This window comes from Mastomys coucha, unplaced genomic scaffold (assembly GCF_008632895.1).
Source record: "Mastomys coucha isolate ucsf_1 unplaced genomic scaffold, UCSF_Mcou_1 pScaffold6, whole genome shotgun sequence".
Classification (NCBI taxonomy): Eukaryota; Metazoa; Chordata; class Mammalia; order Rodentia; family Muridae; genus Mastomys; species Mastomys coucha.
This window is the reverse complement of record NW_022196912.1, coordinates 90907205-90920192: the sequence shown is the minus strand read 5'-3', so window position 1 is coordinate 90920192 and position 12988 is coordinate 90907205. Positions and strand designations below refer to the sequence as shown.

General features: G+C 43.4%; 1 protein-coding gene across 4 annotated transcripts in view; it reads right to left on the bottom strand.

Moving 5' to 3' along the window:
* Nucleotides 1-12988, bottom strand: part of Syne2 (spectrin repeat containing nuclear envelope protein 2) — a 396202-nt gene that overhangs the window by 196810 nt on the left and 186404 nt on the right. For all 4 annotated transcript variants that reach the window (XM_031355750.1, XM_031355751.1, XM_031355749.1 and 1 more), the window contains 10 exons: nt 12259-12417; nt 11778-11951; nt 9388-9522; nt 7342-7500; nt 5023-5234; nt 4784-4874; nt 3942-4060; nt 3026-3152; nt 1101-1258; nt 685-832 (listed from right to left, as the gene is read on the bottom strand). In XM_031355750.1, the coding sequence (XP_031211610.1) occupies nt 685-832; nt 1101-1258; nt 3026-3152; nt 3942-4060; nt 4784-4874; nt 5023-5234; nt 7342-7500; nt 9388-9522; nt 11778-11951; nt 12259-12417 (1482 nt within the window). The remainder of the gene's footprint in view (nt 1-684; nt 833-1100; nt 1259-3025; nt 3153-3941; nt 4061-4783; nt 4875-5022; nt 5235-7341; nt 7501-9387; nt 9523-11777; nt 11952-12258; nt 12418-12988) is intronic.

The following is a 12988-nucleotide window of genomic DNA, read 5'->3' as shown; positions in this document are numbered from 1 at the left end:
TTTCATAGTCTCTGGTGAGAAGTCTGGTGTAATTCTGATAGGCCTGCCTTTATATGTTACTTGTCTCTGTCTCTCTCTTACACGCATGCACATATGCACTCATGTGCGCAGGCGGAGGGTGGGGGGGGGGGAAACTAAGAGTGCTGACCATGATCTACAAAAAGTTTGAGTTTAACCAAAGCTGAATGTTTCAGAACCAGGAAACATTATAATGGCAAATGAGCTGATTCCAACTGTTTCTTTGCCTGATACTGTCTTTGTGCTTGAATTATGTGGATCTACTACTTCAAAAAAAATAATTACAGACCAACAGCGAAGGGGCCTGTCTGACAGCAGTGGGAGGGGTATTTAAACGGGATCTGGGATGAATAGTCTGAAGAATATTTCAGCCTCAGTCCGAGTTAACTACAATGTTTAGAAATTCAGTCACTAAAGACATTTGTAAGAAAGGCTTTATTCTGAATTGAAATAAAACAATCCCTCTACTTACTCCTTGGTACTTACCTCTAAATTTCAAGGGACAGAAGAAACGAGACATGAATAACCAGTCTAAATCATTAAGGAATGCATTTCACTTTATATTCTAAATCTACCCTATGATTTAAAAATGTTTAGAAATCTTGAACATTTGAATATCTCTGAAGATTTGAAGGTCTTATAAATTCAGTGTGAGAATTTATTCACCTGCAAGTTCTGATAGACACTATCAATCTCGAGAGGATGCAGGTCCTGGACAGCCACTGTGCAGAAGGGCAGGTCAGAGGCACACAGGGGAGAGCACTCCTTCTCCAGAGGCAGCACTACCTGTAGCGCCATCTCCAGTGACTTCACTCTGGGGTGAAAACAGACCAGAGGTGATGGGAAGATGGTGAAAGCCATCCTACAAAAACATGCTAACTCCGCCATTAGCCAAGGAAATGGCTACCCAGTAAAATATATATAACGACATGTACAAACCATCCCATTAAAACCCAAACCCATGGATCTAAAGTGACCTGTGATAACTACCTAAGATATTACAGTGTAGTGACAATCTTGCTTAAGATGACCTACACACTGAGCCATGCACCAAGTCCTTGGTTAGCAAACCTGAGGTGTACCTGGTGTTAAGAAGCACGTGAAGAATCTGTTCATTCCCCTTCAATAAGTCTCTCTCTTGGTCTAGTACAAGCTTCTCCGCGTCGCTCACCAGTCTTTTGAAATTCAGCCAAGTGATTTCAAACTCATCCCAGTGAACATCAGTGTCAGCCTGTAAAACCTAAATAAAATAAATGAGTCGCTGTCTCTCACGTCACGGGTCAAAGGCTCAGTTACCCTTCTCTTACAAAACGAGAAACTTGCCAGTCTAGCCTACCCTGTAGGGATAGGACCTATCCTCTAGGGAACAATGGTAAATAACTCTCACTCAGAGACCAGCAAGAAACAGATAGGGTACCCATCACCAAGTCTATTCCTCCAGGACTTGTTGGAGGAAGGAGAGAATCAACTCAGGTAAATTGTCCTCTGACCACCACATGAATGCTGTGACATGCACAACCTAAACACACACACACACACATGCACACATATACACACACGCACACACTGTTAAGTAAAATATAATTTAAAGGAGGAAGAGGAGAGGAAGCAGCCACAGCAAAATCAGTAGCCTCATTCAGTGAAGTTAAGCCAGCTGACGATACAGCTTTAAAAGGTTTCCAAAATCACTTCCCCTATCACACAAACACACACACACACACACACACACACACACACACACACACACACACACACCTCAAATACAGGAGTTGAAGAGATGCCTCAGTTGGTGAAGTGCCTGCCATACAAGCATGAGGAGCTGTGTTTGATCCCCATCCCACAGGTAAAAGGCTAAGCATGGGTGTGCATGCTTGCTATTCTCAGCACTGGGAGGCAGAGACAGGAGGAGTGTCTAGGAGCTTCAGAGAGAAGCCCTGTCTCAGAAAATAGGTAGAAAGTGTTAGAGAAGACTCCCAATGCTGGCCTCTAGCCTCCATATGCATGGGTAAGCACATGTACATACATGAACACACACACACATGCACACACAGGCACAAACACATGCACACAAACACACAAATGAAGTAACAACTACTCTACTTGGAGTACTAAATTGTTACATTCTAAACTCAAAGAAAACCTGGAATGAAGCAAGTGTTTCTATATATTTGGTTTCTTTTTTCTTTTAAATTGTGTGTGTGTGTGTGTGTGTGTGTGTGTATGAGAGAGAGAGAGAGAGAGAGAGAGAGAGAGAGAGAGAGAGAGAGAGAGAGAGAGAGAGGAGAGTACAATGTCAGATCTCTTGAAACAGGAATTACAGAAGATAATAAGCCCCAGACCTAGATGCTGAGAATGAAACTCATGACCCCTGAGCACTCTCTCTCTCCAGCCCTCTTTCGAAGGCTCCTTTGAGAATCCTGCTGAAGGATCAACAGGCTCACTTGTTCACTTTTCCAGAGACAAATGTACATTTCCAACCGACTCATTATATATACAATGTCTTAACCATGCTAAAAACATGCTTAATCCATCAAAGATCTGATGAGTTTGGCCTACTCCACGAAAAACAGAGGAGCTAGATGGCAGGTGTGGCTGGGAGCTGCTTCATAAAAAGAAAGAAACCAGGAGATGTGGGAGGACAATGTAGGAAGTGGGAGGACCCTGCAGGAAGAGGGAGGACACTACAGGAAGTGGGGGGACCCTGCAGGAAGTAGGAGGATCTTGCAGGAAGTGGGAGGTCCCTGCAGGAAGTAGGTGGATCTTGCAGGAAGTGGGAGGTCTTGCAGGAAGTAGGAGGACTCTGAAGATTAGACGACAATGCAACAAATGAAGACCCTGAACCAAAGTCTGTCCTGGCTTTTTGTACTTGAAAGCAAATCCAGGTGAGAGGAACATGAGAAACACCATCTAACAGAGAGACATCTTATGCATGTGACCTCCACAAAACTGTCGCAGCTATATTCACGGGCACAATCTGCTGCAGTGAGGAATAATGCTCAGAAGTTACCTGCAGTTCCGCCAGTTTACCCTGCAGGCAGGCGCTGCTCCGCTCCTTCTCAGCTGGAAAGTCAGACGAGACCCTGGATTGGCTGTCTTGTAGGTGTTGCTCAAGAAGCTCCCTCTGTGTGTCATACCTGGGAGAATTTAATTTAGTATGGGGGAGGGATAGTGAGGGCAGGGCAAAGAATAATGAAATATGTATGTATGCATTTGTATGGAATGACACAGTGAAACCCATTTCTTGTTTGTTAAACAAAAAAAATTAAATAAATTAAAAACATTAAAATTTAAAAATTTTAAAACTTAATTTTAAAATAAGATAGAAGTACTTTTATATTACTATCAATTGTACATGCAGAAATGCTCAAGGAATTCCTGCTTAAATTACAACTAAAGAATAACACAAGTCTTAAAAATATATTGATGTGGATGGATAAGATGGCTCAGGGGCACCTCCTGCCAAGCCTGATGACTTGACTTTGATTCCCAGGACCCATAAGATGGGAGGACTCCTATAAGCTGCCCTCTGTTTCCACACACCTGCACCCACCAATGTGCCCACATCACAAATGAATAAATAAACTTCTGTAAAAGGCAGGGGTATCAAGCTGGCTTAGTGGTTAAAGGAACATGCCACCAAGCACACACGAACATGTGCATCTACAAATAAGTGTGCGTGTGTGTATACATACATGCATATTGTGTGTATACATATATATAGCATATAGAAAATGAATGTATATATCATATATGTATATATATCACACATACAAGTATCTGTCACATACATGAGATGCATGATATATCTCATATATGTGATATATCCCATATGATATGTATGATATAGACATGTCTGTGTATAAATCACATGCTGTCACTGGTGAAGGGTTTTCAGTGGTCCTCACTGATGAGAAGGAAGTTACCTGTCCCGTAAGTCATTTAGAGAGGCACTGCAATCCTCTTCTCCCTTCTCCATAATGCTTTCTTCTTGCTGAGGCTTTAATTCTGATGTCTGGCTAAAATTTTTAGTGGGTTCCATCACCTAAGCAAATACGCAAAATAGTAAAGACAATGACTTAAACACATTTACATGTCTGTAAAACTTAAGTGCTTTATGCTCAGGTATGGTACTTTATATCCACAATCAGGGAAGAATACAAGTCCTTGAGACATCTTAGCTCAGGGCAAAGCCTCACACAGATGACATCTGCTATGCCGACTGTCACCCTTTAATTGATAAAGGCATACCATCGGGCTGTAGTGCTTGAGTCCGCATCAGACCTCAGGGCTCAGTTCAAGGCGAAAGCCCTGAACACAAGTGTTCCTCATTCCTTTCCAACACCTGCTGGCTGGCACCCTGCACTGTGCTACATGGCAAATGCCAACTTCTCTACCTTCAGCAATCTAGCAAATCAATTGGCAAGGGAAACAAAATTCACTCTACCAAGAAGCCAAATGAGCCCATTCATCTCAACATATTCCGCCGTCTGTGAAGAACAAGGTCAGCCTCATCCAACCTCAGGAGTAGCAGACACAATGAGGAGCCACTGGGACACACTCAGTAGATTGCTAGGCACACCATAGCTTTGGTGGCCATCATTCTAACTCTCTGAGGAGTGGCCTTCCTTGCATTTTGTAAGGTGGGAAATCTTAATTGATGATGACAATTCGATAATTAGACGGATGCTCATGAGAACTGGATGGTTGCCCACTTAACCTATATCAGGTCTATCTATTTGTGAAATATATCACCCGCATTTATCACCTTTTCAGCTGACAGCTGGTTATCTGGTATCTCAAGTGGTGGCTCGCCATGGGCATCCCTTCTGCCGTTCTCAGTTGTGATCAAGGCATCCCTAGGAAGGAATCATGATTGCATATTAAAATAGAATTGGGGGGGGATATGGGACCTAAAAAACCATGATCATCCAAATGTCATTTGATTGTGCAAACAGCTCCTTCTGGCTTTGCTCTGAAGCACGGCTCTTCATACAAAGCACTAACCTCTCCTTCGGTGCACCTCCCTGGGGGGACTGCAGGGTCGTATGAACCTCAGAAGAGCATTTCAGAAGTCTCTCTATCTTTTGTTCGTAATCTCTGAGTGCTCTCTTCAGTTCTTGTTGGTCCTCTGGTGATGTCAGCTCTTTGCACAGCACCCTCAAAACACCCACATGCTCTTCTAGCTGGCACTTGATACTTTCTGGAGAAAAGCAAACCTGAGTGGGGGAAGAAAGCTGGGCTTCAGCTGAGGGCGTGTGACCAGAAACTCCCAGTGTGTGTGTGACTCTGACAGCATGCTCTTTTATGGATTGTCTGCTATGCGTTGAGTATGGTCATAGGTTTATGGATTGTCTGCTATACGTTGAATATGGATACAGGGACTACGGAAAAGCAATGAGGAAGCTGGCCCTAAAAGAGTCCCATTTCAGTAACTGACATGCAAATAATGGTTGGTAACATCATGAGGTTATGAGAACACCACCACCACCTGCCTGCTTCACAGAGGGAGTCATCCCAGCTGGATGTGGAAGGGACGAGGAGTTCTCTAAGGGTGACTGGAGGATTGTCTTAGAGTCTCTTCCTGTGGATATAGCCAAACATCCTGACGAAAGCAACTTAAGGAGGAAGGATTTAGTTTATCTCATGGTTCCAAATATAGCCCATCATAGCAGGAAGGCTGGGGAAGCCGGAGCTGGAGGCATCTGGTCACATTGCTCCCACAACCAGGAAGGATGACCGCGAGCTAGCACTCAGCTCACTTCCTCCTCCTAAGACAGTCTAGGATCCCCTGCCTAAGGAATAGCCCCTTTATATCTGTTAATCAAGATGACTTCAGACAGGCATGCCCAGAGACCCATCTCCCCGGTAACTCTGCTTCTGTCAAGCTGACGACACAGCCATCACAGAGAAGTCGTCTCCACCAGTAACGGAAGATGACAGGGAGTAAATGTTCTGAGAGCACAGGTCCCTGCTGCTGTTGTAGTACCCAGCCTCAGAGAGAGACACTGAAGGGATGTCCTGGATCCTTCTGAAGATCTTAGGGCCATCCTTGAAGAGGAGAGAGGGTGACCACTGGGAGGCAGTAAATTGGAATCTGTGCTTGAAAAGGCTAGGTCTGGGGCCTGAGGATATCTCTGAGTTGGTAGAGTGCCTGTCTTTTGTGCATGATGCCTTGGACTTTTCAGTCACCAGCACTGTTCCCTGCTCCGCACACCAGCAAACGGCTGTGGTGAAAGATGGTGAAGCCGTTTTCTTCCTAACAGAATAAGGGAAGGGGAAAACACGGTGGATGGAAGAGAAGAAACTGCTGTGCTAATCGAACTGGCCTCTCAGTAACTCGCTACAGATGAGCGGGAGAAAGGGAAGGAGAAGATCATGGAGACAGCAGGGCCTGGTGCTGAAGAGGGGAGGGAGCAAAGTTTGAGAGGTGAGGTTACCAGCTCCATTCTAGACACAGGAACCTAAAGTCCCCGATGAACACTCGTGATGGCCACCAGTCAGGAGCAGACTATAGAGATGGGGGTTGAGGGGGGTCGTCTGCCAGAGAAAGACTTGGGCACAGCCGTCAACAGATAGTCTTATAAAATTGCATAGTTAGGATGGATCCAAGTAGTGAAGACTGTAGACTGACCCTTCCAAAAACAAAAACATTGAAATGACAACGGGAAAAGAAATGAAAATGGGAAACGTTGTAAAGATAGTAAAACTATAGCACCATATATGTGTATGTGTGTGTTACAGATATACCTCATATATGTGCATATATTATACACACATATATATATATTATATATAATACACACATATTATACATATAATAGGTATCTGTACAAACAGGAGTAACGTGAGAACCACAGAAAGTGACAGTGAAGAGGAAATGAAGGGGACTGAGCCCTATATAACCACACAAACCCAATCAAATAGGCTAGAGATGGAAAAAAATCAGTAGACTGGCCCCCAAGTCCTGCCCGACTTGATTTGCTCATTTTCACAAAAGCTCTACTTCTGGGGACCCCGTATCCTTATAAAACTATCTGCATTGCAGCAGTGGTTGAGACAGTTACAAGCAGTCTCAGGAGCAGGCAGCTCTCAATCATCAAGATCAAAACGAGGAGGAACAAAAAAACGCATGGCTGAGATTTCTCACGTCTGATGGGTAGAAAGTACAGGATCCAGTGAGAGCACCAGGCTGAGCCAGTGACAAGTCCAGGGGAGTAAGCGGGCTCAAGTGATTTCCAGGGCACAGCCAATAGGAGGCCGTGAGCTTACACAGTGGTCACCCAGCCAACAGGAAGGCAAAAAGCAGTGGCCCCATGGCTTTACCTCATGTTCCTTGCGGAGGTCCCTGGTCCGCCCTCTACGGATAAGCTTTTTTTCTTTATTTATTTGCTTTTCAAGTCTTGCAATATTGTCTTTAAGCTTTTCTTCTTCAATGGCTATTCTTAGTTGTTGGAGATACAAAGAAATTTCCTGACCGAGTGGCTGCAAAGGACAAAAGAGCACATTAATCACAAGAGGACAATACAGTGACTCTTTCCAGTTACCACAAATCAGCCATAGAAACAACAGGAAGGAAGTGAAGCCTGCAAACCTGTTCATTCACCCTCTTTATCTTTGGGAAGAGTGTTTAAAAATATCCCAGATCCATAAACCAATTTCTTTTTCTTTCTAACTACTAAAAAAAAAAAAAAAGTGTTTTAAACCGTGAAAGATACTGTAAAGAAAATTAAATAAAAGCTACGGTCTAAGGAGGATAGAAGGAGATATGACAAATGTATGAAGTTTGTGTCCTGGATGGGGTCCTGGGGCAGACAAAAAGCATTACATGGGACAGCATGAATCTGAGGAAGCACAGACAGCTTTAGTTGATCTAACACCCCCATACTGGCTCACTCACTGGGACAGATTCCTTCACTAGAACTCTCTGAGCTATCTCTGCACTGATTCTTTGAAGTGAAAACTGCTCTAAAATAAAAGCCTACTCAGGGTTGGCGAGATGGTTCAGCGAGTAAGAGCACTGACTGCTCTTCCGAAGGTCCTGAGTTCGGATCCCAGCAACCACATGGTGGCTCCCAACCACCCGTAATGAGATCTGATACCCTCTTCTGGTGTGTCTGAAGACAGCTACAGTGAATTACACTGGAGGTAGCGGGCCAGCAGAGACCCTGAGTCTAATTCCCAGCAGCCACACACATGATGGCTCACGGCCATCTGTACAGCTACAGTCTACTTATACACATAAAATAAATAAAAAAATAAATCTTTAAAATAAATAAATAAATAAAAGCCTATTCAGAATCCCAGAACTTGAGAGGGAGAGGCAGGTGGATAGATTTTAATCTAATTACATAGATATCCCTTGATCCAGAACCCCCTGCCCACTAGAGACACTAAAATCTAAGGACACCCTAGCCCTTTTTGAAAACTGCCATATTATCTACACACAATCTCCAATACACTGCAAGTCATCTCTAGTTTACATATAATGCTTAATATAACATAGTGCTATGCAAATAGCTGCTATACTGTATTGTTTAATGAACATGGTGTGGCAACATGGCCAGTCACCTTCAGAGTAGACACAAGTCTTTTTTTTTTCAAATGTTTTTGACCCACGACTGGTTGACTGAAAGGACACAGCACCCAAAGATATGGAGAACTGACTATACTCACCAGACACATACACATACCTTCATAATATAATTATCATTTATTGAACATATCCTCTATGGCTTATGAAAATCTTTGTAATAACCTGCCAATTAAATTGTGTTATTCTCATTTTACTAGTGAGGTTTCCAAATGTTTAGTAATCTGCCCAGGGTCACAGTTTTAACCTCCACAAAAGCTTCTCCCTGCTTGACTAGGGGAAATCTGCAGGGGCACAGTCCATTCAAGTCAGGATCTCATTATCTCAGTCAGGATCCATCCAGGAAATTAGAAACACACTCAACTTTTTTATTCTGGGAATAGTAAATAGCTCCAGGCATGAAAGTTCAGAGCAGTCAAACTAAGAGGGGAAAGGCGGGCTATCAAAAAAGCTGCAGGAGAAAGCAGTCTCCCTCCCCTGGGATGGGGGCCTTCCTGAAGCCTAGGGAAGACAGAACCATGAGTCTCCCATGCTAGAGAAGACAAGCTGCAGCAGAGACAGAGAAAGAAACAATGTAGACATTTCTCTTCTTCCGGCAGCCCTCAGATCTATAACTCGTTCTCCCTGGCTGAGGCTGACAGCGGTTGAAGAAGAGCCTGGCACCCGCACCTCTAACGCAAACGGATCACAGAGCTGACAGAGGAAGCCTGTAATGGCTCTGAAGATGACCAGGCACAGGACCAGAGAAAGCCACAAGCCCAAGGCCCTGAGGCTCTCACCTCCCACTTGGCGCTCGCGTCTCGACTCTGTTCTTCCAGCTGCAGCTTCACACCATCTGGGACAGTTTGCTTCAGTTCTTCAACAGCTTGCAGATACTTGACCAGACTACTGGTATTAGAAATGTCCAGTGCTTCCTGCAAAAGAATTATGAAGATCTGATGATACTGCCAGATCCTCTGAGCTAACTCGGTTTGTCTCGAGCAGGAAGGGCCAGAGTGGGAGTTAGTGGTGATGATCTGAATATTCATAGGAGGCCCTTTGTGGAAATTTTGAGACCGATGACCTGTTTCCCTATCTTGACTTCTTTCAAAAAGATTACAATGTCTTATTGAAAGGACTTTACCTACTTGGTATTTGATATGATAGAATTAGCATACAAAAGGCAAAAATTTACTGTAGGATTTATGTGGCAAATATTTACTACCATGCAAGAACAACGCTGTGTGGCCAGGAAGTACTGTTACCTCATTATCCACTTAAAGTCTTGCCCAGTCCCCAGACAGTCCCACTGCAAAGAAAAAGCTACAGTAAACAGCTGGGGACAGATTTGCTGGATCTGGGTCTGCTCCTCCCCGGTATGTTCTCTGAGAGCAGGAACCTGGCTTAGGTAACCAGTGAATGGCAGAACCAAAAATAGCTTGGGAAGTTTCTGAGAAGGGCTGGAAATCCAGAGGAGAAGGAAGGATTCCGGAAAAGGGCAATCAAACAGGGTAGAGACTCGTTCATTCATACAATGCACATTTATTAAGCACCAACTGTAGACACAACAACAGTACCCTTCTCTCAGTCTTCCCTGATAAGTGAAAATGCACTCATGCTAGGGTGAGCGCCCAGTCACACACCTTCCTGTCAGTGGAGTGTAGGGCTGTCAGGATAGTCCCCGACATGGTCTGGTCGGACTTCCATGATGAAAATGCGCCAGCCCAAAACAGATAATCCCCAGCCTCAAATGAAGAAAATGGGACAAAAGCTGATGTTCTTCCTGCATCTAGGAACCTCTTATCTTTTCTCTTTTCTTCATTCATTTTTTTAAAATTTTTGCATAGGTGTGTCTGTCTGCCTGTCTGTATGAGACCACGTGCATGTAGGTGTCTGTGGAAGTCAGAAGAGACTATGGGATCCCCTGAAACTGGAATTACAAGCAGTTATATGCTGCCTAATGTGGATTCTGGGAACCAAGCCCAGGTCCTCTGTGAAAAAACACATGCTCTGGACCTTGGGCCATCTCTCCAGCCAATATCTCCTCTTCCTTACAAGCCCACATATGGACTCTTCTGAAATCCACCTGAGCAATTAACTGACTGAGGGACCTCTTGCTTTCCTGAATCTTAAGTAGCTAGGGCTGGCCTCCAACTGCTAGATAGTGTAAAAGATGACTGGGGACTCCTAATTTTCCTGCCTCAGCCTCCTGAGTGCTGAGATTCCAGGAGTATGCCATGCAAGCTGTCCAGGCTCCTGCTCACACACACACACACACACACACACACACAGAAAGACAGACACACAGACACACAGAGAGACACAGAAACAGGCACACATTTACACACACAGACACAGAGACAGACACACGTACATACACACAGACACAGAGACTGACAGACAGACACACACACACATACAGGACACAGATACACAAAGACACACACACACATACACCACAGATTCATGTGGGGAGGGGACTAGCTGATAAAAAGGAAAGGTCAATGGGAGTGAAGGGGCTGAGAAAAATATTTTCATGTATGAAAATGTCACAATGAAACTTACTTATTACTTATTATGCATAATATAGATGTGAGTGCACACATACACACCTAGTAACTAATAAAGTAAATTTTAAAAACCCACAAAAAGTAAGCCCTGTCTATACAAAACAATACTATTGGGTCTGTAAGTTACAGATAAGTATATGATTATGAAAATTTTCTCAAAGCAATTTAATAATAGTACTTATATTCAGAGTTTTAACTGACAGTGTGCTTCTATGCACTTTTTTTTTCCCATTTAGAGTCTCAGCAAATCAGATACCCAGGCTGTACTGAATTAATACACTCATTTTACACTAAAAACAAAACAAAACAAAGAAAGAAAACAAACAAACAAACAAAAAAAACCAGAGAAACTAAGCTCTTCTCAATCTTGGAATCAGCTGTGCTGTCCGAACTGTTCTTTACTTGAATATTGATTTTTGATACTATCAGGTGAACGGCATCTAGTACCGGGAAAGCTTGTCAGGTTGACAGTAGTCCTGTATTAAGTCGGTGTGGGAAACAGCTACTTGTCAAGCCGATGGAGCTGATAACTCCTCCCATGGAGCTGATAACTCCTCCCATGGAGCTGATAACTCCTCCCATGGAGCTGATAACTCCTCCCATGGGAACAAGCTTCCCACCTTGTACTTGGAGATGAGTCCACCAGGGCGCTCTCGTTGCCCAAGTAACTGCTCAGCTCTCGAGATGGAGGACTCCAGCTCCTTCTGAGCCTCCTCCACCTTTAGCCTCATGTCTGGCTCCAGGGGTTCATCACTTAAGTTCTTCAACACTGCAGACAATTCTACCATGATGATCTGTGAAGGAAAAATAAAAATTAAAAAAACCTCTCAAGTAAACAGCTGGGCTGACTTCTTACTAAATTCCTGTTTTTCCAATATTTTTTCTAGTAGTTTATATTTTATAATTAGGCATATAAATATATTACTAAAAACATCTCTATTTTCCAATATGCTCTACATTATAAAGAAAATGAAATAAAATGTAAAATTAATATTTTATTAAAGTATTTCCAAGATTCAGGTCAGATCTTCCTCTTGGCCCACCCATAAACGATTTGGTTCTTAGGATAAATTTATTAAATAAAGAGCATTAACTAGAGACCTGAACTCCTTCCTTAGCTTCTTGGATCTTTGCCTGAAGGTCAGCTCTGAGGACATTTTGGAAGGACTCCATGTTCGAAGCACTTTGAACATCCATCTGTAACGTATCTTCGGTTCTGGCCAGAAGTTCCTCATACATAGAGCCTTTAGCAATAAGATGCTATAAAACAAATCAGAGATTTCAGTAAATATTCAAAATTCGAAGTCACACACTAGCACACATCTGGAAACTGGAAAATGGTAACTGTTAATCCAGAATGAGGCAAACTTGTATCCTAAAAAAAAAAAAAAAAAAAAAAAAATGTTCTTACTAAAAACATTTTGAGCTAGGGATGTGGCTCAGTTGGGATAGTGCTTGCTTTCCATGTGGACAGCTGAGTTCCATTAGCAGCTGAGTTCTTTTCACCACAAAATCAGGAGTGCAGGAGCACAGCTGTGATCAGAGGGTCTTGAGCATCCTCAGCTTACGTCAAGTTTGAGGCCAAGCTGGAATCCAAGTGACACTACCCCAAAATATAAATAAATAAGGGTTGGAGCAATGGCTCACAGGTAAGGAGCACTTGTTGCTCCTGCAGAGGACCTGAGTTTGGATCCCAACACCCGCATCAGAGGTCTAATAACTGCCTGTAACTCCAGCTTCAGGAATCACACTTTTCTGTCATCACAGGCACGTGCTCAAAACCACACAGAGATATGAACACACACACACACACACACACACACACACACAC